Genomic DNA, 25,041 nt, shown 5'->3' on the forward strand with positions numbered 1-25,041 from the left:
TTCCAATGTCAGAAGTAGCTGATATCCTTCCTATTCAAGGCAATCTTGACATAAACTCTGAGTATCTGGATTTGGTGTCGTAAGAAGGATTTCTTCATTTGCAGGGAGTTGGAGTTGTCATTTGTGCCGGGAGCTGCTCAGAGAGAGAGCATCAGCTTTTGGCTTCCAGGCCTGAGGAGCTCCAGCAATCAAGAAACACTTTGCTCCTGTTGTTGTCATACCAGCACACAATTCCCATCCAGAACACAAAGACACAACCCACTTCAAAACGAATGAACACTCAAGTACAGGAAGAGGTATCTGTGGTATTCACTGTCACTGATGCAGGCTCTACTAGAAGGATCACATACTTTCCTGATGCTCTGGATGAAATCTCTTCACTGCTATGCATGGTTGCTGCTTACCGTTACGGGCTCACATGCATTATAGAAGGGGGAGGGTTGTTATATCGACATGGAGAAGTCAATTTTGTGTGGCCTTGTGCTTTCTGTTTAGTTTTCTTCCGAAGGAGAAATAGTAAGAAATCTCCCAAGGATTTGTTGGTGAGTGCTTTGGTGGGAAGCAGCACCAGTTGTTACCGCCCAAAGGTTTGCCTGGAAGTCTCTTTACTGCAACTGCTCTGTATTCTTAGGGTGGCTTTGTGTTGCGTTCCCACGTTGCGAACAATGTGTTGTCAGAGAGAAGCACTGATCAAAATTTGGGGGGAGTGACACTTTCTCTCTTGGATCAAATGCTTTGATTTGGCAGATCTTCAGACATCTGGTTTTAGTATTTCTGAAGGAAGAGCACTGCCAGTGTGAACATACACAGATGCTTAAATGCTGTGTTTGGTATTTTTGAATATTCGGGCACACCGTCCCAATCCAGTGCTATCACGCAGTTCAGACGCATCATTTTATTTTTACTGAAAAAAGTTGTGAGTGGTTCTGGATGTAACTGGCTTGCTGTCCGGCTCAGAAAACGGAATGAAAGAAAACTGTCATTTCACGTTGATCGTAGAAAATAGAGGTTCCAGTTTTCTGAGCAATCTAAAGTAAGCCAAAAATAGGAACAACATTGGCATAGGGTCACATGAAGCACTTTTGATGATTTTTTTTTCAAATTTCTGAACTAAAATATTCTGCAATTGAAAGCTGAAATTTTATTTTGGGAATTGCCCAATCAGAACTTCCAGCATTTCCAGGGTTGTACTATTTTTTATCAAAATAATTATCAAGATTTGTTGAATTTTCAAGTCATTTTGCCCCCAAATTCTCTATTTTGCATTTGTGGCAGAAGCCTTCTCAAGCTCCAGTGAAAGGAATCATTTACTTGAAACTAATATGAAAAGAAGGATTTTCATAGTTATTTTAAAACTTCAATAGGAATAGTTGTACTTTGTGCAAACAAACCTCATGTGAAATGGGGAAACACTAAGCAAGAGCATCGATTGAAAAAATGTTTTCACAGTTGAGTCCCTTTGATTAACTTACGACATCACTAGGAGGACAAGTGAGTACATTAAAACATTTTTACCAGATGCATCTTTTAAGGTTAAAAACATGCAACTCCCCAAACAGCCAAGTAGCCCAGAATGACCATTTTCTTGGGTGTGATTTATATTTCCTTCTATGCATAGATTTAAGTAGGATTAAGATATAAATTTATGAGAGTCCCAAGCGACACGTGATTTGAGTTGCCTGTACAAGTAGGTAAGAACACTGAAGGTTATATTTGGGATATTTATTCTGGTTGAAACTTTTCTGCAAAATGAAATGTCCCTGAAAGGACACTGTGAAAGAGTAGCAGTGAACTAATTTTTCTTTTTTCTCCTGATAATTACACTTAGTTAGAATGAACTATGCTGACCTAATGCACTATTCCTCATTATTTAGATAGTTTGTTCATCTTTAGTGTTTTGTTCAGCTAACAGTAGTTGTGTCAGCTGTTGGATTCTCCCACGTGCTCTCACAGCGTTGTCTCAGAATGCAGTGGGAGTGCTTTAAACTGTAGAAAAGGGGTTTAGGATGTGTTTATCCTAGTTGTATTGGACCAAATTCCTCCAGGAGTGGCCACAATGGCTACCTGTGACATTCATTGAATACATTAACTTTCTGTGTGACAGTCCCGGGCAAGCCAAGAGTATCAAGAAATTTGAGCATCAGGTGCAGGACCTACCAGCATGAGGTGTCTGGTACCTCTCTGGACAAAGCTCTAGAAAAAATGTCAAACAAAGCTTCTTCCTCCCAGTCCAACGGACTGCCCACCCCTGTGGTCCCATTCTCACTGCTGAGCTGCTGTCACCCAGTTTGATGGGTGGACGTGGGGACATGTCCTGCTGGTAGTCCGTGATCCTGGTTGCAGGGCAGCATGGAGTGAGCCACCCTGAGGGGATCTACCCTGAGCCTGGGCAGCTCCTCTGCATGAGCTTTGGCACCCATCTGCTCTGCTGATCTGACACTTTGGGACCACTGCACGGTTCGTGCTGCTGCTCTGACTAGGAGGGCAAGTATGTGCTCGGCAGGGATGCTGCTTGACTGTATCATATAAAGTGAGTGTTTCGGTTCGAGAGACAGGAGCTGGGAGTGTGAGTGCTGGAAGGAAATTCTGTGATGGAGCTGATGATGGGAGCAGCAGAGTGGCTGCTGGTGTTCAAGTTGGTGCTCAGCTGCCTGAGTGACTGGGCTTAGTGAGCTCCATTATAATGAGTTGTTGCCTTCACATTTGCTGGTATTTGTGTTGACCTTGGGATGGAAAAAAAATACATATAGCTTCAGCCTTTGTTCAGGCATACAGCGGTGGCTTTATGTCTAAGCACCCAGTGATCCTTTGTGAGCTGGTGGTGGGAGCAACTGGTGCAGAAAGTCAGTGTTCTGTCCCTGAGATGGAGACGCTAACTGATGAGCTGTGCTTTTTATGCACGCCTGCTCTCCTGTTTTGCCATTTTGATCCATACCATGGACCATTTTTTTCTCCCACACCACGGTGAATGCTGTCTTTCATGTTTGTAAGTATCTCTCTGTGGCATTGCTGAAGTTTCACCTCTAACGAGGTATGATGGAAGGATGGATTGCTAGATCTTCTGCAGCAAAATATTGTCGGAGCTCAGTGAAAGAGGGAACTTATCCATGGTGATCTCTTCAGCTCCATGCTATAACATAGCTGGGCAGCCCCAAGTAACTCTCAGCGGCAAATGATATGCCAGCTGTCCCAGGCTGAGGATATCCTCCAGCTGCAAGCTCCCTACTTTTTGAGCTCCCTCCTAGAAAAGAGGCTGGTACATTCCTCCCAGGGATGTTGTTGGCATGCATTCAGAACTGTACATCTTGGTGCACTTCAGAAATACTAATCAAGCTCCCAAGTGTTTGATGCTGTACCTGCTTTACCAAGATGCGGGGAGGTGATGGCACAATCAAGAAGTTCAGAACTTCAGAGAACCACTTCCCTGCCATCAGAGTACCGCTGGGACACCCTTCCTATATGGCCATTGGAGTGAGCTGCTTTGGCAAAACCAGGCACATCCTGAACTAGCATGTGACTGATGTGGTGTGGGCAGCAAGTAGTCTGAGGATCCTGGCTCCATGAGCTTCTCTTTCTTCTTGAGGCAGCACATGCAACACTGCCCATGGAGCAATGCTTGTTGTTGAAAGTGGCAGAGTGTGGTGAGCGTTTCATGGGCAGGTGGTTCCCATCAGCTTTATAAAATGAACTAATTCATTAGGTAAATGTTTGTGGTGCAGTGGGAAGGGCAGCAAGGGGACATTTCATCTGAGAGATAACAAAGCCAAGTGGGCAGGGAAAGCTGCTAGACAAAGACATGTTGGGTTTCCATTTAATCAGGCAGTCTGAACTGAGACAAAATTCAAGATGCTGTGCTCCTTATCCACTCTGGAGACAGCTGGAATTTCTCTTTTTTGCTTGTTTGGTTTTTAATCAGTGATGGACTTGGTAAATCATCCCTGTACCTGCTCTCCTGCATGGTGGGATTCACACTTCGTGTGGGAGCTTGTTGCCAGCCCATGAGGTGATCAAATTCTGACATGTTTTAAAGCTCTGTGTAGGCAAGGCAAGCTCTATATTAGCACAAATCAGGACAGAGGGAGGTAGATTCTGCATCCCTCAAAATCTTCAAATCAAGACTGGGACCGTTCCCAAGAGATGTATTTTGATTAAATACAATTTTAGTTAAACACAGGAATGTCAGACTGAAGAAATTTTGTGCTGTGGAGGAAGCTAGACTAGATGATGTAATTGTTCTTCCTGTCCTTATAAAAACTCATGTTTACTGGTCAAGGGGATGTATTTAAATCAAGATGTCTCTGGATAACAGACTTAAAATATGTTAGTTTAGCATATTCATGAAATCCTTCTCATTTTAACCCATTTTGGGTGACCTAAAAAAGGTCACTTACAGAAAATCACCTTGATGGTTGCAGTAAATAGTGCATTATGTCTGTCGTGCCCACAATGGCACTGCATTGGTGCCAGCTACGTCAGGCTTTTCCAGGGAATGAGCAATTCAGACTGCATTGTGTGAAACTGTTGCTTCGTTCTGGCTTTCCCCCATAGCTATGTATGCAGGACTGCCCTATGTGTGCCCGTGGTGGCAGGGAGAGGAGCTGCTGTGGGGCTGCGGTGGTGGCTCTGAAGCCAGCAGGCAGAGAAATGGTCACCATCTTTGGATTGAATCTGCAGCATCTGAGTAAAAGCATACTTTAGGCCAGCCCTTGAGCTAGGAAAGCCACTGCTAAGTGTGTTCTGAAGCTGACGTTACTCTAAATAACTTTGAAATTGTTATTCCTCACCTTTCTTTAAAAGGGGCTCAGTAAATTCTGACCCAAAGGAAGAGCCTCCTGCACCGTTTTGCACTGCGGGGCTGGTGCATGTTCCACACACCTTGACACACGTGGTCTGTCAGGAGTCACTGGGGAATGGGGAGAGCATGGGGACAGAAAGGAATATGAATTAAGCTTGTTACTGCTGGAGGGGTCATATGCATTGTGCACAAGGAAATTCCAGGTAGGGCTGGATGTGACTTTTCTGTGTAGTATAAATTTATTTTAAAAAAAAATTGCTTTTGAGGGAACCACAGTTATTCACATATCCAAGTGTAATCTGACATATCATTTCATACAAAAGAAGGGGGAAATATCAGAAAAGTTGAAACTGCTTCAGACTGATGGTGACCAGCAGGTAGGGCTGTCACTGGTGTGGACCTGGTGTCTCTAGGTGGAGTTGGGAAGTGTGGGGCTTGTTTCCATGGAGAAAAGGGTTTGCAGCTCTCCTCTGGGTGGAGGAGCGGCGCCGATAGTCCTGCCCCCTGTCTGCACCTCTGGACAGGTTGGGGAGTCCCACATTCACCCACATCAAAGTGCTCAGCAGAGTGTTTGCAGGAATGGCAAACAACAGCAGCCACTCTGCGGGGACATGGAGAGGAGGGACTTGGTGGGGTTTACTCCTTTCTTTCATAAATGTCAGCAGAACATCAGGTGTTTTGCTGATGGGGAATTAAGCCAATAGCTTATTAATGTTTGCAATACATTTCTGCCACACCGGGTGAAAATGCAAAGTATTATGGCATTCATCTGTGCATTTAGAATAAATATTGTTACTGTTGTTCTGAAATGAGGAAACTATAATTTCCAGACCAGCTTACCCCCTGTGCATGCATAAGTTAACAATAAAGCCCTTCATGCTGATTTTCAGGTACTGATATTTTCTTTTCAGACCACAGATTTCACTTCCACAGTGCATCAGGAAACATCCCCGCTCTCCCCATTTCTCAGGAGCCAGGGCAAGGGAAAGGCAGTTTTGAGTCTTCATATTCTGAGTGATAAAGTACAAGAAGTCCATTTCATGGTCATCTCTCCACATCTTGAAGGAATGGCATGGTTGGCTGGGAGAGAGCTCCTTTCTTTGGCACCCTGGAAGAGTCTTTGCTAGCATGTCTCACCTGTGCATGAGATATCTTAGTCTGGGGTTTTGTCCTCTGGGAAAGGACTCTTCCTGCTGTTGCCATGTCAATCTTGGAAAGTGCTAATTCCCGTCAAAGAACCATGTGCTTACAATCCTGAAAATCAGGATAAGAATTTCCTTAAATTCCTCAGGATTTTAAAAGGATGCATGCCAGGAAAGCAGACCACCACCACTACCATTTCAAGAACTGTGCTGGAGCACGTGTGTCAGGTCACAGCCCAGGTGCCAGGTAAGAGCTGCGTTTTGATGTCCACTATGCACCGGCAGCGCAGACTTTGTCAGCAACATTAATTGGAAAGTAGCTGCTCAAAATGAAAGGAAAAGATGTGGATGTCGTGCCCGAGATACCCTTCCTTCCTAGACTTCTTAGGAATATAACACAAGGGAAGTGCCCCTGCATCCTTATGGGAAGGCTATAGTAAGTATATGAGGAATTTCCATGTTCTCTCCTTTAACCTTCATTATGGAATGTCCTTCGTTGCTCATCCTAGTATTTTTCTTCTCCTAAATATATTCCTGGATTTCAGAGAAAGTGTGTACCAAAGCTGATCTGAAGGGTCTAGAGTGACTCAGAAATAGAGAGAGGTTCAGGCTGAACCACCAACTTTCACCTCTCCCTTTAGAAGTGTTCAGCAAACCCTTGATCATTGCAGGGAATCAAACTCACATGCTGACTGAATCCCAATTCTGCATTAAGGTCACACAATCATTCTTTTAGACTCTTTTGTAGTCATAAAATGTTCTTTAAAAATGCAGGAAGAAATGTTCCATCTTTACCTTGATGGCATTGACTTTTTGTGCTGCAGCAGAGATCAACAGCCCTCCCTCCAGTTTACTCTGACTTTCTTCCAGCACCGTAGCCTGGGTCAGCAGTAATGGGGACAGGTCCAGGAATAATCTGTCTCATTGAATTCTGGATGTAAGGAAGGCTCAAAAGCATTTAAGTAAATTGTCATCTGCGCTGATAGTCAGATCACCTAAGAATCAGAAGTTTCTGTACGTGTTAAACTATTACTTCACCTGTTCCTTATCTGCCATTTCAGACACCTTTTTTCACTAGAAGTGGTTGCAAAGAAAAACATCAACGAGAATTGGGTGAATTAGGATCTTTGCTGTTGAATTTCTATTTGACAGTGGGACAGCATTATTAATCATAAGGAGGGAAAGGAGGAGGATAAATCTGTGACATCGTAATGCATCTCTCAGATAAAACTATATTATCAGCTTTTATGCACTTCTGAAATGATGAAGAAATGATCTCAAAATAGTGCCAACCGCATGAATACATTGGTAGAGCCTTGCTGTGTGGTGCTATAGTATTTAATTTTAATTAGAAGGAGATTTTAAGTTGTACGTGTATATATTTGTGCACCATACGTATGCTATTTACTGTAAATGTGGCTCACCTACCAGGAATTTATCCAAAGTCCTATAACAGGTGTCACTGGCCTTGAAAGAGAAGAAGGAGAAGGGAGAAATGCCAAAGGTGTGTCAGCATTCTAACAAAATAAGGCAAAAATTACCCCTTACAGTACAATCACTGTCATATTTGGACCATGATTTATTGACACATGAAAAAGTACAAATTCACTAAAAGACAGACCAGCTTCTCAGCTGCTCTCAGTCAACATTCTCTGATTGACTTCAAGCCTAGAGGCTGGCTGGGTGTCTTCAGAAGGCTCAGCCTAAGTAGTACAAGTCGTTAGTCTTTATTTAAAAATGTGTAGTTCTTACTAGCCAAGTACACCCACACAAGAAAATAGGTGTTTCAGCCCCAGATGAGTCTGGTCTGTTTACTGTTGGTGCTGATTCAGTCTGGTTCTGGTGATGCCATGTCATAGACTTCAAAGCAAAGTGAGACATCTCAGCAGACATTATGCAGCAGTCAGCAACCAGCCTAAATTTCTCCCTGACTCCATGGAGTTTGGACTTGATTGTTCAGTTTCCAGTATACTACATTTTGAATATCTGTAAACAACTCCTTCCTGCAGTACATGATTTTCTACAGCAACAGACCTCATTTCACTCAGCTCTGAGCTCACCTCCCTGCCCCATTTCTAATCTGTTCCAGCCTTTTTGATTTCTCTGTCTCCTCACATGGAAATCTTCTCCAGCTCATGTTGTTAGCATCTGCCCCTGGAGCCGGTCCTCTTCAGCTCTGTTTGCTCTGAGGCTGAAGGGGAGTTGGCACGACTGGGGTATGCCATAGATTTACCAAGTGGGACATAACCTCCTACGTGCAACTTCCCACCTGTCTGTATATCCCAGCACAGTCCTTGCTTTTAGCCACTCCATGCGCGCTCCTGTAGCACCTTTGTGGCCACTGCAGGTCTGGAGGGAGCTTGTTTGGCAGCTGTGGGAGCCACGTGGCCTCACTGCCAGCACACGTGCCCGCCTTCCCTGCTGCTCCAGCTGGGGACACGGTCAGGCTGCTGGCGCATGAGATCACATCCAGCACGGCTACTCCCTGGAAGCCAAAGTGTTGCTTAGTAACCCACTCATGGAAGTACCAGAAGCATTTTTCAATCTGTCACGTTGGTGAAAAACACTGGCTTCTTGATTTAGAGGCATTCTGCTGTGTGTAGCAGGGCTGTGCTCCATTACCTTGCATCCAGTGCTATCTGCAAAGAGGGAACAAACCTCTCCGTCATGGAGGGGCTGGGAGAAAAAAGCCACCGAAAGGATTTGCCCAGCATTGCGTGTGAAGCCTTTAGTCAGTTCTCCTGACATCCAGACCTCATCTTAACTCCCTTCCTGGGGGAGATACTTCCTCCTTATGGAAGTGCACTCCAGGGTCCTATAGCAATTGGCCAAACAGGACCCTGCAGCGCCTTCATCTATTATGAGACATTACTGCAATAAAACATGGTGTGTCATACAGAAACTGGATGAGGTATTGCAATATTTATGTTGTAAGCCTCAGTGTCACGGACAATTGCTACAGAATAATGTATGTCTTTTTTTAATGCGGTAGAGTCATAGCAGCTTCACAAGAGCACGCGGAGCACAAACCACCTGGGATTACATGGTTTCCTCAGTTATTTTCAAATTATTGTGTTATCGAGAATTAAATGAAAAACATCCTCTCATTTAAAAATAGACTGTTAAGGGCTTTTAGGTTACTTCCCTTCTTTTATGATTAATTCAATTTGGGGGCAAAACATCCAAGAACTGTGTTCTGACTTGAGAGACTTGCTCCTTTTTCTGGCACTGGTTCATCCTTAAAAATGGCTTCAAGAAATAACTGGAGGGCTTTTTTTTGCGGTACCTTATTGATTTTTGCTATCGAATCTCCTCAGGTAAAAGGTATTTATAGAATGTCTAGCTTTGAGCTCTGGTGTCCAGCTGGGCTCTTCCCATCCTGCTTCTTGTCACAATGAGTGGAGTCATGGTCTGTATCAGGATGCTGTATGACCCATTTCTATCCTGTGTCCCTGAAAGTCCTCTGCAAAAACTGAAGGTATTTTAGGAAGGTCATTGGAGGTCCAGAGTGACCTGAAGATCGGGTTGTCCAACAAGTGTTCCTGAGAGATTCTTTCAGTCTTCAGGGACTCTCTTACCCATGACCATGGCACAACTGGGATATGCCATAGATTCGCCAGGTGGGACATGACTCTTATCCATTCTCAGTATTGTGGTGATGAAATCATCAAGGTTTGTTTCCTGTGCGAATCCCTTTCAGCAAAGTGTCAGTGATGCACACAACAGCTGGGGTCTAAGACTTAATGCAGAATGAAGATGAAAAAATGTCCTGCAACATGGGAAGATCCCAATTTGATTTCTGAAGAATTTCTGAAGAACTAAGTACATTCCTGTTGTCCTTCCTAGTCTAATAGTTAAGTTTGGGTATGGGATACAATCTCTTTCCATTTTAGTTTACATGTAATTTAAGAAATACACAAAGTGGTAAAAAAAATATTCCTGGCTGGTGTGTCACCAGTGTGAGAGCGATTGAATACCCTGGGGGTCCTAGCACAGAAATGTCTGTCTCACACGAATGTTCAGAAAGAATGGGCTTCCCTGGGTGGCAGGGAGTGATTTTAGCAGGGGAGCCAAAGGCTGTGGAAGGAGGCCTGATTTACATTTTAATTCTTAGAGCTGGTGGTGCCAGCTCAGGATTGATGGAAATCTTGCCCTCATGATGCTATGCTCCATGGAGAGACAATTCAGAGAAGCACTAAGTGTACAATGCATTGTTTGTTTGAGAAGTAGCAGGGTATCTATTTCCAGTCTTCTAATACCTTGACCTTGGAGTTTGTTCGTAATTAAATAGTCTTGTCTAACCAGCTAGCCATTGAAGGAAAAGAGCTGTTGTTATAAAGAGAGCAGGCGAGGGAAGAGCAGGCAGACCGGGTAACTTCTAGGCAATATTGAGAGAGCACAATGATTCCCTGCAGTCACAGCACCTCTTTCTTCTGCACGGTCTGTGAGATAAAATGATTTGAGCTGAGAGACATTTTAGAGCAACTGAGTTAGTTGGCTGCGAAGCAGGAGCTGTTCTATTAATGTCCATTCCTGCTGTTTAGTTTTTGAGGTTTTTATCTGTTAGTGTACTCACAGCCTTCTTTTAAATATTGGAAATGCTCTAGTTTATTTCTGTCTCACCTAAGTGGGATCTGCTTTCCCTTACGGAAAGAACAAGGTGGGCACTGGAACCTGCTCTGCCTCCTGTCTGTACATACCCCTACCCAAACGTGACACACGTGTACGCTGAATGACTGCATCATAGTGACTTTTGTAACGCGTCGACTGTGGTGTCAAGATAAAGTGGCTGGAGAAAACTAGGAATACTTCACTTGATATGAATAGAAAATCAGTCAGTGAAAAGGCAGTACAGCTGAGGAAGTTTTCTTACTCTGAGCCACCATTATGTCTTCTACGATATGCCATCTCTGTGTCCCCTGAATAGATCTTTGTCCTTCTTGCGGCAGCAAAGAAATTGACTTTGGTGTCTTTGCTCCAAGCTGGAGTCACCGGCATTCAGTCTTTTTGTAATGTGCTGATGAACTGAGATGCCAGCCTTGACAAGGGCTTGGCAACTTCCGTAGCTTCCCAGCAGAATAATCTAATACCAGTCAGCGAATAGATGGGAGGGGTTCTGTGATACTGCTGACTGAAGCATGCCATTGAAGTATTGGTCTTCGGGGCAATAGTGACAAGGAGATTTTATATCAGTGCTTGTGAGAAAAATCTGGCAGTCTCAGATGAAGCTGGTTGTCCTGTTTGTCACACAGTAAGCACAGATGCAAGCCAGAACGACTGAGTGAGAAAATAAGGCTTTCTGTGTGACAAATACTCCAGATATCACTCTTCCTTCAGAGAAAAAAAGCCTTCTGTGACTGATGCTGGGGTGGTGAGTAGGTGGGCTCATAGAGCTAGGGAGACACATCACCATAGCACGTTTGTCACAATGTCCTCAATCATGTAAATGTACAGGAATAGGATAAAAATGCTTGTCATTTCTTTCAAATCGCTTTCCAGCTAAGTACACTACCTCCAGGTCACCTGTTGCTACCCCATTGAGGCCTAATTGGGGTTTACGCTATGCTACTTGGTATTCATTTTTGGCGGCCGCAGGCTAAGGTTACAGGTTTAGGAACCAGTACATAATCATAAGGACAGCTTCTTCTGTTTTTTCTCTTTCCCTCCTTCGTAAAGTGTGAACCTTTCTTTTGAAATCTGAAGTGACTGTATTGTTACAATGTGTGTAAGTAGAGATTTGTTTTGATATGGCTTGTGTGGAGGACCTTTGCTCCTTTTATCTCACACTCCGTTTTCTTAAGTGCTTGATAGCTTTGCAAGCCTTTTGTGGGGGAGGAGAGGTGGTGGGGTGGGCTCTTACTCTTCAGACTTGATGCTTTTTGAGGGAGATTTGCACAGCTTTGCACAGAACAACTGAGAATCCAGCGTGTTCTCAATTATTCTTAAGCTGTCCTGATCTGATTTCTTCCAGCAGAAACAGATCAGTTTTGAAACCCTCAGAAAAATATGTTGCTCAGCACTGTAAGCCAGCACTGATGGAGGAGGTCCATCAGTTTGTCATGCACAGAGACGTGCGTGGTGTCTCTCCCCGGCCTGAAGGTGTCTATCTGAGCACAGAGTGAGTCCCACCCTTCACTCATACAGCTGATGATGCTCTGTGGCTAATGATGTTGCACCTGCCAAGGATCAGCCCTTCTATGTTTTGGTGGTTAGGAAACCCAAGAGGGAAATCCTACGGGGGTTGGAGAGGAGAGGGCAACATGCGTGGGAACCTGTCAGCTTTGCAGGATTTCTTTGGTATTCATACACATTTGCAAGAATGTATTCCAAGCATCTTGTACTGTTATTAGTAACTTGTACTGTAGTTTGTTAGCCGTGTTGACTACCTACATAACTAATATTCTGTTGGAATTTAGAAAAAGTGTAAACGATTGCAGAAAACAGGAGTTTAGAACTTGTATGTACTTTTTTTTTATATTAAAGCACTTCAATTAAAAGTTCAAGGAAAAATGTTCCTGTATCCTTTGTTGCACGTTCAAATAGATGTGTGAAAGAGAAGGGAAGAGCGCTCTGTCGGATGTCTTCCCTTCTTGCTTTGGTGCAGATGAGATGGTCAAACTCTGCAGAGGGGCTCTGTATGTTGAAGCTTATTCAGCAAAGCAGATGTCTGTCTCCTAGTCTGGTATCTGTTATGGACTAATGCAGTGCCTGAGGGTGAGGGCCAGGCTGGGCAATCCCCAAGTGTCTGAGGGAATGCCGAGCCATTGCTAAGCGGTAATTCACCAAGTGGGGAGCTACAAAAGGGCTGGCGACTGTGGAGAGTTAATGAATGAGTCCACTGTGAAGTATGTTGATGTAAAAGGAGGAAAAGTGTTTGCTTTCCAGAGTTGCTTCAGGAGTACCGAGGAGCTGTGGGTCAGGGCACTGGAAGAGCGGTGTCAGAGAACGGCTGCGCACAACTCACAGCATCCCAGAAATTGTTTGTCATTCCCCCTGCATGAAATGTGTGTATCCAAATAGTCATCTGGATCACATCGCTGTGGGAGCAGAGTGCACAAACAGAACTCTACAGCGGCTTGTGATGTGGTGATCTCAGCCCAGTTCTTAGGAGCCAGATGCCCATAATACGAAAACAACCATGAAAACTGTCTCTTTTGCTGGCACTGTTTAATCAAAGGAACAATGGGGGAGAGTGGCAGTCTTATTCCTACAAAGAGCCCTTCAATGTCAAATTTGCCATACAGTAGAGTAGCATTCACCTCTGTGGCACAGACCACAGCCACTCCAGAGAGGAACAAAAGCTCTCAGACAGCACGCAATTAATCCGGCATCTATTAAACCAAGCACGGGTAATTTTGAAGGAACGTAACAGATTTCTGCTTTACATTATTCTAAGCGCTATTTTTTTAACTCTACGCAGTACACACAGCTCAAAGTAAGAAACAGGAGCCTGTGCTCCTGGCAGCTGTTTTCTTCTGAGTCGCTGCTTTACCTCGCCGGCATCTCATAATCCTGAGACAAAAACCAAGCAAAGCGCAGCAAAGGAGGAACGTTAAAATGCTGATGACTTTCCTGCTGCCCACAGCCATGAGCAGGTGCCCAGTGCAGAGCAAACAATTAGTTCCATGACCAAGGGCACTAATGAAAGCTGGTTTCCTATGGATTTATGACAACACGTTGCCTTGGTGCCAGAGACTTGAGGAGTTAGACTTTGCTAATATCTTGAATCCAGATGAGGATTTTATCAGCAATTGGCTCTGGAATGGCTTAATGAACTCTGAAGCAGTGATATGTATAGAAAAAGAGATGTATTGCACATGCGAGACTGATTTTAGTGGAATTTCAAAGATAGTATAGAAAAACTGATCAAAGCAAATGCGTCTTGTCTGCTAAGTCCTAAAAATGGGACTAGTGCTGTTTGTATTTCTGTGCTGTCTGCCTACACTTAAAACTTTTTCCAGTGCAGCTATTTTGAATAGCAGTGTAATTAGTTGCCACTATAATGATATTTCCAATAAAAGACATGGAGTAGTTGCAGCGGTGAAGTATAAAGGTGTAAATAAACAATATGTTTTCACAAAGGAGGAAAATGTCCCAGACAGATTTTCTTTTAAAGCTATTTACAAGTGATTTGGAAAAAGAGGACAAAGTGTGAGGTGAGAAGTTTACTGAGAATGAAAACCTGTTCTGGGCAGTCAAAACAGGAGTTGGTTGTGAAGGGCTGCAGAAGTTTTTCATGCTAATGAATGACTGGGTTGTAAAATGGCAGATGAAATATGCTGTTGATAAATGCACAGTAATGCTTCTGGGGAAGAAAACCCACCCTAATTATACATGCATAGTAAGGGGCTCTAGATCAGCCATCACTGCTCAGGAAAACGATCTCAGCAGCATCGCTAATTCTGAGAAAATGACAGGTCAAGTCTGAGCAGGTGTCAAAAAAAGCAAGTAAAATATTAGGAATTACTGGGAGGGGAGAAAGGAGAAAACAGAAAATGTAGTTATCCCTGCATAAATTTAGGGTGTGGTTCTGGTCTAGGAAGTGCTTGCAGCACTGGTTCCTCCTCCGTGGCCCTACCCTCCCATCCACACAGCCCAGCACATTCATATCCAAAAAGCCTGTAGGAGAGCTAAGAGAGGCACAGGGAACAAGCAGGAGGCCTTGGAGCTATGGGACAGCTTCCATATGAGGAGAGAATATGCAGCAGAACTCCTGGCAGGCCGTGAGATGGCAAAGCAGCTGAGCCAGGTCTGCGAGTTAGCCAGGAGCCAGCCACCACAACCAGCTGCACTGCCAGGCCCAGGCACACCACGCTGAGTGCACGCAACCCAGTGGTGAGGTACGTGCTCTATACTCACCTTCCTTCTCATGTTTTTTTGCCTCCAAGATCCATTTAGAGGTTATGCTTAGGGAAAGTGAATCCCAGCGATGTGCGGTGTTACTCTGGTTCTCACCTCTTCTATTGACAGAGTTGTTTCCATCTCTAGATATCTTTCCTGTCTCTTTAGTTTGTGCCCCATACTGGGGGAGGAAGATCTGCTCAACGTTTTTACCGTACTCGATCAAGTGATGCTGTGACTGCTTATTTAATTTGGCAAAGCTGATAAAGGGTTATCAAGCGGCTTGTTGTTGAAGCTTTCAGCGTTAGTCTGGCACTAAAACTGTATGAAATGATAGGGTCAAACTCAGCAAACCACAGCTAAATTCAGGGGGTGGAAATCACATAAGCCAAGGGCGAAACTCACATCCCCTTGCGTAGGACTGGGTTTATCGTTACGTGTAGGAGTTTCCTGGGAAGTTATGAGGGTGATGGCAAAGACTGAAGCAGACCTTTCACAACAGTAAAAATTGATTTAATGGCTTTATATTTTGTGCTCCCAAAAGGCCCTAGCGTGACTATGTGTTTTGATAGTGCAATAGCTCGCAGCTTTGCCATCTCTACTTCAGTAATTTCTTTGTGCGCTCACCTTATTCCTGGGAAACAAGAATCCTCAGGAAGGGAAACAACTTCCTCCCTGGGGCTGCCTGCCTGGCGCTGAGCAGCAGAAAGCCCTGTCAGTCTTGCCGAGGAGCTACAGAGAGCAGAAGTACCTCCCCGGCAGCCTGACCTTGGCAAGGAGACCGGGGACTCGACATTCGCGACAGGCAGCAGCTCCCTTTAATAAATATTTCACGGCAGAGAGCCGCAGACTTGGGGAGAAAATGGAGGGCAGGGTTCAGCCAGTGACGCAAGGTGATGTGACCGGACCTTGTCTAGCGGGGCTGGAGGCCACCTAATTGGCATTCCTGCGCCATGCTTGTGGAGAGCATTCTCAAGTCCTCTGGGAACACAAAAATAATTAAAAGGCCCCTCAGCACACAGTGTTGCTAATGGGCTATTGCCTGCCATGTGATGTTTTTGTGCTCAATTAGAGCCGAGCAACACAGACTGCTAAAAATTCACGTCTCCCTCTGAGAGACACCTGGGTAGACCAAGTCTGCTCTTCGGATGCATAGTGTCCCTCCTCGCACATCACTGCCCCGCGGCATTCACGTTAAGGAGCTGAAGGAAGAAGCGACAGCAAAGCTTCGTGAGGCAAAGTGCACATTGCTTTGTTTGCAGCTCAGCAGCACGAGCTCCAGCACGGGCAGCCTGAGCGTTCAGTTCAGAACAGCCATCCCAGTGTGCCCCCGGCACCGCCGCGGTGACCTTGGGCTGCAGAATGACTGTGCATATGGCGTGAAGTAGAGGCCCTGGACCTCTTCCAGGCGAGCGCTCGCTCGCGCACGGCACGTCTGTGCGGCTGCTAGCTGCTCCCAGCGCAGTGCGCGCTCAGCCGGCGCCAGCTGCGGCTGCCTGGCACAGAGCCTCCACAGACCCCCTCCCTCTCCCCTGGCCTTGTGCTCCACATAGACCCTGTACGAGGCGATGCCAAGAGACCTATCAACACCGTCCATGTTTTCTCAAGAGGGATCTGGCCACCTAAAGACAGTTTCTCTCTGCAGTCTCAGCTATGCCTTCTGCCCGGGCAGCTCGGTGCGCTGTGCCTGCTCTCCCACAGGCCCTGATGCGCTCTGCGAGCCATCGGTGGGGCTTCATTGGGGCCCAAACAATTCGTCTCCGAGGTGCAGTTGGTTGAGTATTCATGGGCTAAACTTTAGGTAATTAGCATTGTTAATGTCTTCTGTGCGATATTACAGCTGTGGGCCTCATTAAAATGTCCTCTTGGGAGAAGCCAGGCAGAGAGTCAGGTGTCAGCCCTGCTTCGCGTGGAAAAGCCCGCCTGCTATTCGGGAGCGTTGTTTGTTCAAACACAGGACAGGAGCCCCCCAGGTCACCTTCCTGCAGCACCGCCATGAACAAAGCCGATCGTCCCACCCTGCCTCCGTTCTCTGTGCAAGGAATGGGAGAGGTGAGCACGTGGCAGCCATTACCACTCCGGGCAGTGCTCCCAGCGAGAGGCCCGGAGGAGTCTGCATAACTCAGGCAGTGAGAGCTTCAAGGATGGGCTCTGCATTCGCTGTTTGTGTGACCTTTCTGAGTCCTTTTCCACAGGCCAGCAGCAGCTGGTCAGACAATTATTTATGAACAAGAGCAGAGCTTTTCCAGCTGAAGGTGGTTGCTGTGGGCAGATGTCAGTGCAACACATGGGCACATCCCAGCTGTTTGCAGGCTCTGAGCTTCAGAGAGGTATGTTAACAGATACAGACACAAGTGTGATTGTCATCTTGCCATCCTCTGAAACCAATGGCTTCAGCTTCTGGGTAAGTATTCCCAGCAACTGGTTTTTTTTCCGCTATTTTTTGGGGGTGTTTTGGCAGGCTGCTCAGATGGCTGACATCTCTTCCTTTCCATGTTGGCTAGTTAAATGTCCTCCCTTTCTACAGACCTTTCTGCTGCTGGGAGCAGTAGGTAGGAGGCTGGAAGAGCAGAGGGATGGAGAGACCCCCTGGCTGTACTGGGTTCCTGGTGTGAAGATAAGGGCCTGGCTGAGAATGAGGGGTGGTAATGCATGAGCGGGAGCAAGCCAAACACGATGGAAACTGGGAGAGAAGAGAATGCAGGATGGGGATGGAAGATTACCTGACTGCAGGGAGATGATTTGTATAGTGAGATGCTGCTTTGTAAGATGTAAATGACATGCACCCACTGTGCAATGTGTTCTTGGTTTTGTTGTGGTGCTAGAGGAGGGTTGGCTGCTCCCCATGCTGCTGCTACTGCCAGTGCTGAAGAAAATAATGTACTTCCCAGAGCTGTGCTGATAGTATCGGCTGTCAGCACCCAAAATCAGATGCAAACAGAACCACCTTGTTGTGTCTGTGGAGTAAAAAAAGAAAATTAAGAGAGAGGAGGAAAGTAGGCTTTGCCTGGTGAAGAACTGTAGTTCAAAAGACTTGCCTTCTAACACGTCATTTTCAGGATGCTGTAGCAAGGCAGAGTAAAATGGAAGGTCCATAACTCTGGAATCAAATATGGTGATAGTTAATGGCCATCTGTCTGTCTTAACAGTGTTATTTAATAACTTCTGTTGCACTTCCTGTCTGTTTTTAGCCCAGCTTCCTAAGGAAAGAAGAGCAAGTGCAGTCGTGAAATCATCTGCTTCCTACTAATGCTTTCTAAACTCCTTGGTCATTTTGGCCAAGTACAATAAAACCATATGGTTGTTAAGTTCTTATAATTTTTATGAAAACACATGACGAGGAGAACGGGGAGATGGAATGAGAAATGTCTCATTAGTCCCTTCTGAATGAAAGGACACAGCATGACATTACACCATATTAAACACTAGGGAACGAGAGAGAAAGATTACGATTGCCCCAGCTGAATGGAAATTTGCAATCAGAGCCTGCGACTTAAAGGCATTGGAGAACACCAGTAAGCAATAGAAAGCCATAGAAAAAAATGCTCAATTTCATCCGCTGTTCATGGTGCATCATCTCTCATGCTATGGTTGAAGGATAAAAATGTCTTTTGGAAATTTCACGGAGGACAGCGTGAGGCCAAGAGCACAGGAGGGTAAGTGTAATTACCTTGGTCAGCTCCTCTGGTAAGCGCTCAGCTGATTCAGATTGGAGTACCTCCATTAAATCTGCAGTTTTACACCTGCCAAAAATCTGAGCCATCACATTTGATCTCAGTAAAATGTTTCTCTCTTCTTTCACTTTTTTTTTTTTCAGTCCCCAGAGAAGGCAGGAAGCTGACCAGAGGATTATTTTGCTACTGAAGTGCTGCTAATAGAAGTGTAAGGCATTGGTAGCGTTACCTGTAGCACCAGGCCATCCCTTGTGCTTTTGGGAACTTTTTGCTGCAGCTAAGACCGTGGATTATTTCTGTCATCCTGGACCTTCTTGGAGGTGGAGGAGTCTGGGGAAGAGGGAGCTCAGGTGGGTCCATTTTTCTCTTAAGCCTCTCCAGGTATCCACAGCTCATCCATTCCTGAGCCTTCAGTGTTTCCAGAGGTGGTCTGTGCCATGCCAGGACATCTGTATACCTCCAGCAGAAACCAAGGACAGAACTAAGAGTGGGAATCACGTAAGGAAAGCAGTTTTGTTTCAGGAGAAATAGGATTATGATGGTAGAGGCCAGAACAGTGCAAAATTAACAACTAACATCTTCACTAATAACACTAACTTTGGAGAATTGCTGGGCACAGGGTTTTTATCCAATGTAACTGTAGCTCTCCTGTGTTTCCTTTGCTGTGAACTTGTGCAGAAGAAAAGCAGAATAATAACTCTCCAGCAGATGAGCATTTCCATGTTCAGGAGATCCACGGTGGCACCAAGGAGGCGCACAGATCCTGCCAGGTGCTGATGTTCCCACAGTGCTGAGCAGTGCCTGCATCCAAATTATCCTGGAGAGAAGTGGCCCTTCTGCAGGGCAGCACTGTGGATGCAATGGGACCTGGTCAAGGGGGGCTTGAGGCTCACTGCTTTCTGGTCGTGCCTATGTCCTCCGGTAATCTGCCCAGTGGACTTGTGTGTGCATCCTATCCCGATGCTGCGGTGCGCGTGTGAGTTTCTGTGTCCATCTGTGTATCTGTTTCGAGGCTGGTATGTTCATCTGATGATACATATTTAAATACTGTAAATAATTGACATGCAATGAGGAAATGTGCTTTATCAAATGAAGTGAGACCAGGCGAAGCCCAGCATCAATTCATATTCATATGCTGTGCATTTCCTCCCTGTTTAATCTGTGTTTTAAAGGAACCTGTCCCTACTGGGAATTCCACTGCCAGCCCTCCCCGGCCTCATTTTGTGCGTAGTATGCCTTCCAAACTAATCCATCCACAAAGCCAGAGGCTCATGTCAGCTTCATTTTGAGAGTGAGCATTTAATTTCTGCTTTCTCTGTCCCTTCAAAAACCCAACATTTAAGCTAATAGCGAGGAAAGAGCAAGGAGGGAGTAGAGAAATAGCAGCCTGCACTTCTCCCTCCTGCCTTTGGGAGTTTATTCTCCCCTCAGCTTGCGTGGTACTGGCAGCACAAAGTTTCGGACGGCGGAGCAGGGCCCTATACTTGCCCAGTGATTCTGACTGCCAGGGCTGGCTGAGCAGTGCAGCTCCCCAAAATTCAAGCTTGCTTTTGTATACATAGCCCTTTTGGGTTCTGCGCCTCTGGATGTTGTGGCATTGGCTCTTTGTTTTCAGGAATGTGTGGAGCGGTGCTTTTATTAATTGTGCACTGCAGCCAGCGAGCTAATTAGCATGTGTGCACAAAGGTGCTTTCCTGGCTGCCCTATCAGTGCAGCTACAGCTAATTGGTGTGAACACGGCCAGGGAGAAGCCATCAGGCAGGCAGTGCATTTAGCTCCGCTCTTTCTTCCCCTCTCACTCAGGAATTCATCTACATTATTTTTGAATTGGAGTCCCCAGGCGCCTTGTTTAATTTATGCTGCAACTTTCTTATCGTCCCTGGAAATGCAATTGGAAAGGAAAAATCCATGCAGCAGATCTTTCAGCGAGGGAAGCTGCCGATGGTGGTTATGCAGCAAGCCGATTGGAATGAGAAGCAGTGAGTGTCCCTGAACAAACAAGTTATCAGTAAAAAATGGCAGCTTTGATCAATTTGTGTTTTCAATTGGCTCCTTGTGAAGCTGTAGTGCAGTACTTACTTCAAGTTGGGCCTTTCAAATCTGGCTGGTGGTTCTCGAAAAAGGGCTGTGCAGAGCAACCTCTCCTCCCCTCCACCTCCTGGTTTCAGGAATTTCGGATTAGCCTAACATCCCTGAGCTTATGCCTAAAGATCTCATTGTTTCTTCACCTCCTTCTGAGCCCAGGCTTTTGTCTCTGGCCTCTGTTGCTTTCCTGTGCTTTGTCCCATTTTCACTAATATGCAGAGCATGAGGAATCTGCACGTCCTCAATGCCTCAGAGGGGCTGGTGAGAGTGCAACTGGGGAATATACCCTGGGGAAAGCAGCTGGAGCAGGAGCTGCGCCCTTCGAGGCAGTGCTGGGAGTGCTTTTGTGCTCTTTGCCTGGCTCTTTGCAGAGCTGCCATCCTTGCTGAGAGCCTCTGGAGCCTCTCGGAGAATGTCCCCCAGCGTCTGCCTTTGGGCCTCTGGCTCCACAGCCCCAGCAGGGGATGGTTGGCATTAGTGCAGCACCACTTTTATGGCCCAGCAGCACTCAGTGGCCTGAAGAGCTGAGGGTGCAAGGATAAATTAGCATGCATGTCTCCATGCCTCTTAGGCCCACAGCATCCAGGTCTCATAACTCTTCCTTTCTCTCTGCTGTCCTGATGCCTCTATTGTTTCTCATAAGCTCTCTTTATGTTGATTTAACATCTTCTGCACTACCGGGGCAGAAATTCCTCTTGTCCTTCCCCTGCGTCTTCAAGACAGAGCTGTGCAGCTGCAGAGAATCCTTAGGAGTGCATTAGTGGCAGTTCTGACCCACAACCATCCCTTACTAATCTACTCAAGACGAGAGACCAAACTCTCCAGCCCTACAGACCATAATGAAAAGATGCAGGAGAGAATAGGCTTTTATTCTCCTGTGACCTGGGGAAAGCACAGTTGTCTTGTTCCCTGCAGAGGCACTGATGCAGCTGCATTTCAAGGATGTTGATGGCAATCAGGACAGCTGGTTTTGGTACTGCCAGAAGGGTGTTGGTTGCCTGTTTGGACTCCATGCAGATGTGCAGGAGTTCCACAAGGGCAGAAAATCCTCAGTAAGTACAAGAGTCAGTCACTCTGTGCGGCCTTCTTGTGTGGTGCCAGGCTGAGGATACTGCCCAGGAAGCACTGGGACAGAGAGAAACTGAGGTACGGGATGTCTACGAGGCATGGTGCAAGAACAGCAGGATTAGTTTCTGCCAGAATGACACAGAAGTGACTGTCCCACAGCCATACACTGTGGTAGAGGATTCCTTCAAAGCAAAGGTTTGGTTCCTTTGAAATGAGGACTTCTCTTGTTGGGAAATACCGTTCACAGAGTTGCTAAGAGAGACTGCTGGACTCCACAGTTCAGCACCTCGTTTAGATTCATTCTAGAAGTAACAAGGAGCTCGTCTGAAATGAGCTCGAGGCTTGCTTGGGAGGTGGCTCCAGGCTGAGAAACCAGTTTTCCCCCCCAGCACCTCAACTCAGGGCCTTCTGCAGCCTGCCTCCACCCAAGCTGCCTTGCTTGTAGGGCAGCCCCAGGCTCCCCAGAAACCCAGGACCTCTGTGAAACATTCATCACTCCTGGAGAGCCTGCAGCAGAGCCTGAGCAAAGCTTTGTGCCTTGTGTGAACTGAAGATCTATCATGGTTTGAAGAGTTAATCACGTGACATCTCCCTTGTTTTCTCTGCACCTCCAGTTCCTCGTCTGTGTGTCTCCTGTGCAACATTGCTGCTATCTTTACTCTTAGCAGTGGAAAGGTTAGTTCCTTTGAACCCCTTTCCCCCTCCATCCCAAAGCCTGTTTCAGAAATAATCAAAGTATATAATTAATATTGTACTAGTCCAAATAAGTACAACCATCTTCCAGGAGGATGTACGTGTCAGGCTCTAATTAGAAGCCTCCTCGGCACCAACCGATGTGAGGTGACAGTTCACCATTCCCATCACATACTACATTTTTCTATATCATTGCTCGGTCATGAGTGACTGTGGACTGAGTTAACCAGACTCGGTGGAGAAGAGGGGTTGGGTGGGCCATGGTGGGGACTGGAAAAGCAGGAGGTGATTTTTCTATTTGGTTATTTGCTGAGACCCATCAACACCACAGCTAAATGAATACTTCTTCAACTAATAATGAGCCATGCCTTCCCTGGCTGAATTTCTTTCTCCTGCTGAGGCGGAGGGTGCTGCTTTTTCCAACTCACTGGAAGATCTCTCTTGTTCCAACAGAGCCTGATGGGTGAAGGAGAAATGGCACTTAGAAAATCCCAAATGTTCTTGAATGCCTTTTCTTCCCAGATCCCGAGTTAGCTGCTCAGACATGATGGGCCATGCGAGGAAGCACAAGGAAAGCGTCTCAGACCAGAAGCGACTTTCTGCCCGTGGAGGACAGTTATTTGGTGGTGAGCAGAGCCTTTGGAAGGCTGAGTCCGTGAGCACTGGCACCGTCCCAACACACTCACCATTTTCCAGCATCAGATGGTGGCTGGGCAATGGAAAGGCTGCAACTGAGAAGGAAAGGCAGAAATAAACCCTTACATGTCTTATATACCAACACTCCATTTTGCTTGACCCAATAAAATGAAGCTTAATATATATATTTCTGGTATTGTAGTCAAGACCAGCTTCGCGGATTTTTTTCCCTCAGCAAGAACACCAGCATTACAGTGAAATCAGTTCAGGGGTTTATGTAGTTTTTCAATGACCTATTGTATTTTTGGGGATTAATATTTCTGTTTTTTTCCTTTTCTTTTTTCCCCCATTCCAAGAAACTGTTGCTACAGATAATCTATACACACGCAAAGAAGTAACATCTTTTATTAAAATGCTTGCTTATAAGAAGAAAAGCAGTCCAGGTCTTTGCCAATACAGTAAATAAAGATAAAATTTTCAGTGAGCGGGTCAGATAATTGGACATATTTTTGAGTATCCTGTGAAATTTCCCTTAGAAAGAGGGAGATACATGTGAAAAATATTGAAATTCCCACCCTCGTGTGGAAAAAATCATTTGCTGCATCGTTCTTGGGAGCCTCTAAAAGATTCCTTGTAGAAGTATGTGATCTTTGCCACGTCCCTGCAGGCGCCCCATTGGCATTTGATAGATTTGTGGTGCTGCAGCAGAAGGTGCAGGAAATCTGCTGAGGTTTCGTGCTGGAAAAACAAGTGTAGAAACAGAGACTTCATTATTATTATTTTACTCAATAAAAAGCCACTCGTAAATGTTCAAATTAAAAGCATGCATAAAACTGAGGAAAAAATAGTGAGCAGATTCTTACCTTTCCTCTTACAGAAACGTTAGTGTCCTTGTTTTGTCGCTCATGCGCATGTGGCGTATTTGCAGAGCAGTTAGATGGGCAGAGGCCCATTGGGGTGGGATCCTGGACCAAAGAGAGTCCTCCAGTTTCCCTGAGGTGATCTTGACCTTCTTGCTGAAAACTCACCTCTGAATAATGTACTGGGCTTGTACAGAAATGATAGCTCTTGGTTTGGGATCATGCTGGCTCCCCATTTAAGTGGGTCTCGGCCTGCAGACTGCTGAGCTGGGTGACGCAAGGGACATGGCTGCCCCTCATGCCTCAAGGCACACCGGGCTCTGTGCGCACTCCTGTGTCTCCCTCTGAATAGGCACCATCTGGCCCACCCTCCAAGTGTCACTTTTCCCTGCACAGCCTCTCCCAGGGTTTGCCAGCTTGCGACTGTGATTCGGAGAGGGGCTGCGAAAGGTGGTGAAATTTTGCATGATTTGTTACTGCATAAGCAGTGCTGCTGACAGGACTTTTCTTTAGGATTTAATTGAGCTCTGAACCTCTTCGGAAATCTGCATCGCTTATTGAATGAAGCTCTCTAAATCTGCATCCCTCAGACTCCAATCAGGAAAATGAGAGGGGTCTGCCTGCCTGCTTTTTGGTTTGGGGAACTTGTCACTCTAGCGCACTTGACACACTGGCTCTGCAGCTATCGTTTTCCTGACCAGCAAGGCTGTACGGAGGGCTGTATTCCCCACTTCCTCCCATTTACAGCCCCATCATAGCACAGCCATGCAGCCTGGTGGCCTTCTTTCTGGTGGGCTCTCTGCAGAAGTCCTCCCAGTTCGCAGCCTGCACTTGCCTTTTAGAGACCAAGACAAAGGACAAGTCCATTCCTAATGACGGGGAGGAGAAAGGGGTATGCCGTGCCCTTCACATCTGGCTGCAGGTAAGCGGAGCGAGGCTGTAGGGCTGAAGTAACCAAATGCTTTGCCATGTCCTTCTGGAAACCAGGCAGGAGGTCAGCCAGCAGAAGACCTGCCAAGGCAGGGCCATGGGTCTCAGTCTGATATTTGAAACTTAACCTCATCGCAACACCAAAAGCTCAAGTGCTGGTTCAGCACAACCCTAATTAAAACCGTATCTTTTTAATTAACAGTGTAACAAATGGGATGAGACATTTATTGCATACCAGAAGTTGGTTTGTAGTTGGTTTGTTCTGGTAAAACACGAGCAGTACTTGCATGGAGGTTCAAACTGACACATGGACTGAG

At 45.9% G+C, this 25,041-nt stretch overlaps 1 protein-coding gene across 6 annotated transcripts in view; it reads left to right on the forward strand.

Moving 5' to 3' along the window:
* Positions 1–23,117, forward strand: part of DPF3 (double PHD fingers 3) — a 200,009-nt gene extending 176,892 nt beyond the window's left edge. For 3 of the 6 annotated variants that reach the window (XM_021401592.1, XM_021401583.1, XM_021401587.1), the window contains 2 exons: positions 105–18,434; positions 18,596–23,117. In XM_021401592.1, the coding sequence (XP_021257267.1) occupies positions 105–175 (71 nt within the window). In that variant the 3' untranslated portion in view covers positions 176–18,434; positions 18,596–23,117. The remainder of the gene's footprint in view (positions 1–104; positions 18,435–18,595) is intronic. The other 3 variants (XM_021401585.1, XM_021401584.1, XM_021401586.1) reach the window with 3 other exon arrangements.

Source organism: Numida meleagris, chromosome 6 (genome assembly GCF_002078875.1).
Source record: "Numida meleagris isolate 19003 breed g44 Domestic line chromosome 6, NumMel1.0, whole genome shotgun sequence".
Taxonomy (NCBI): domain Eukaryota; kingdom Metazoa; phylum Chordata; class Aves; order Galliformes; family Numididae; genus Numida; species Numida meleagris.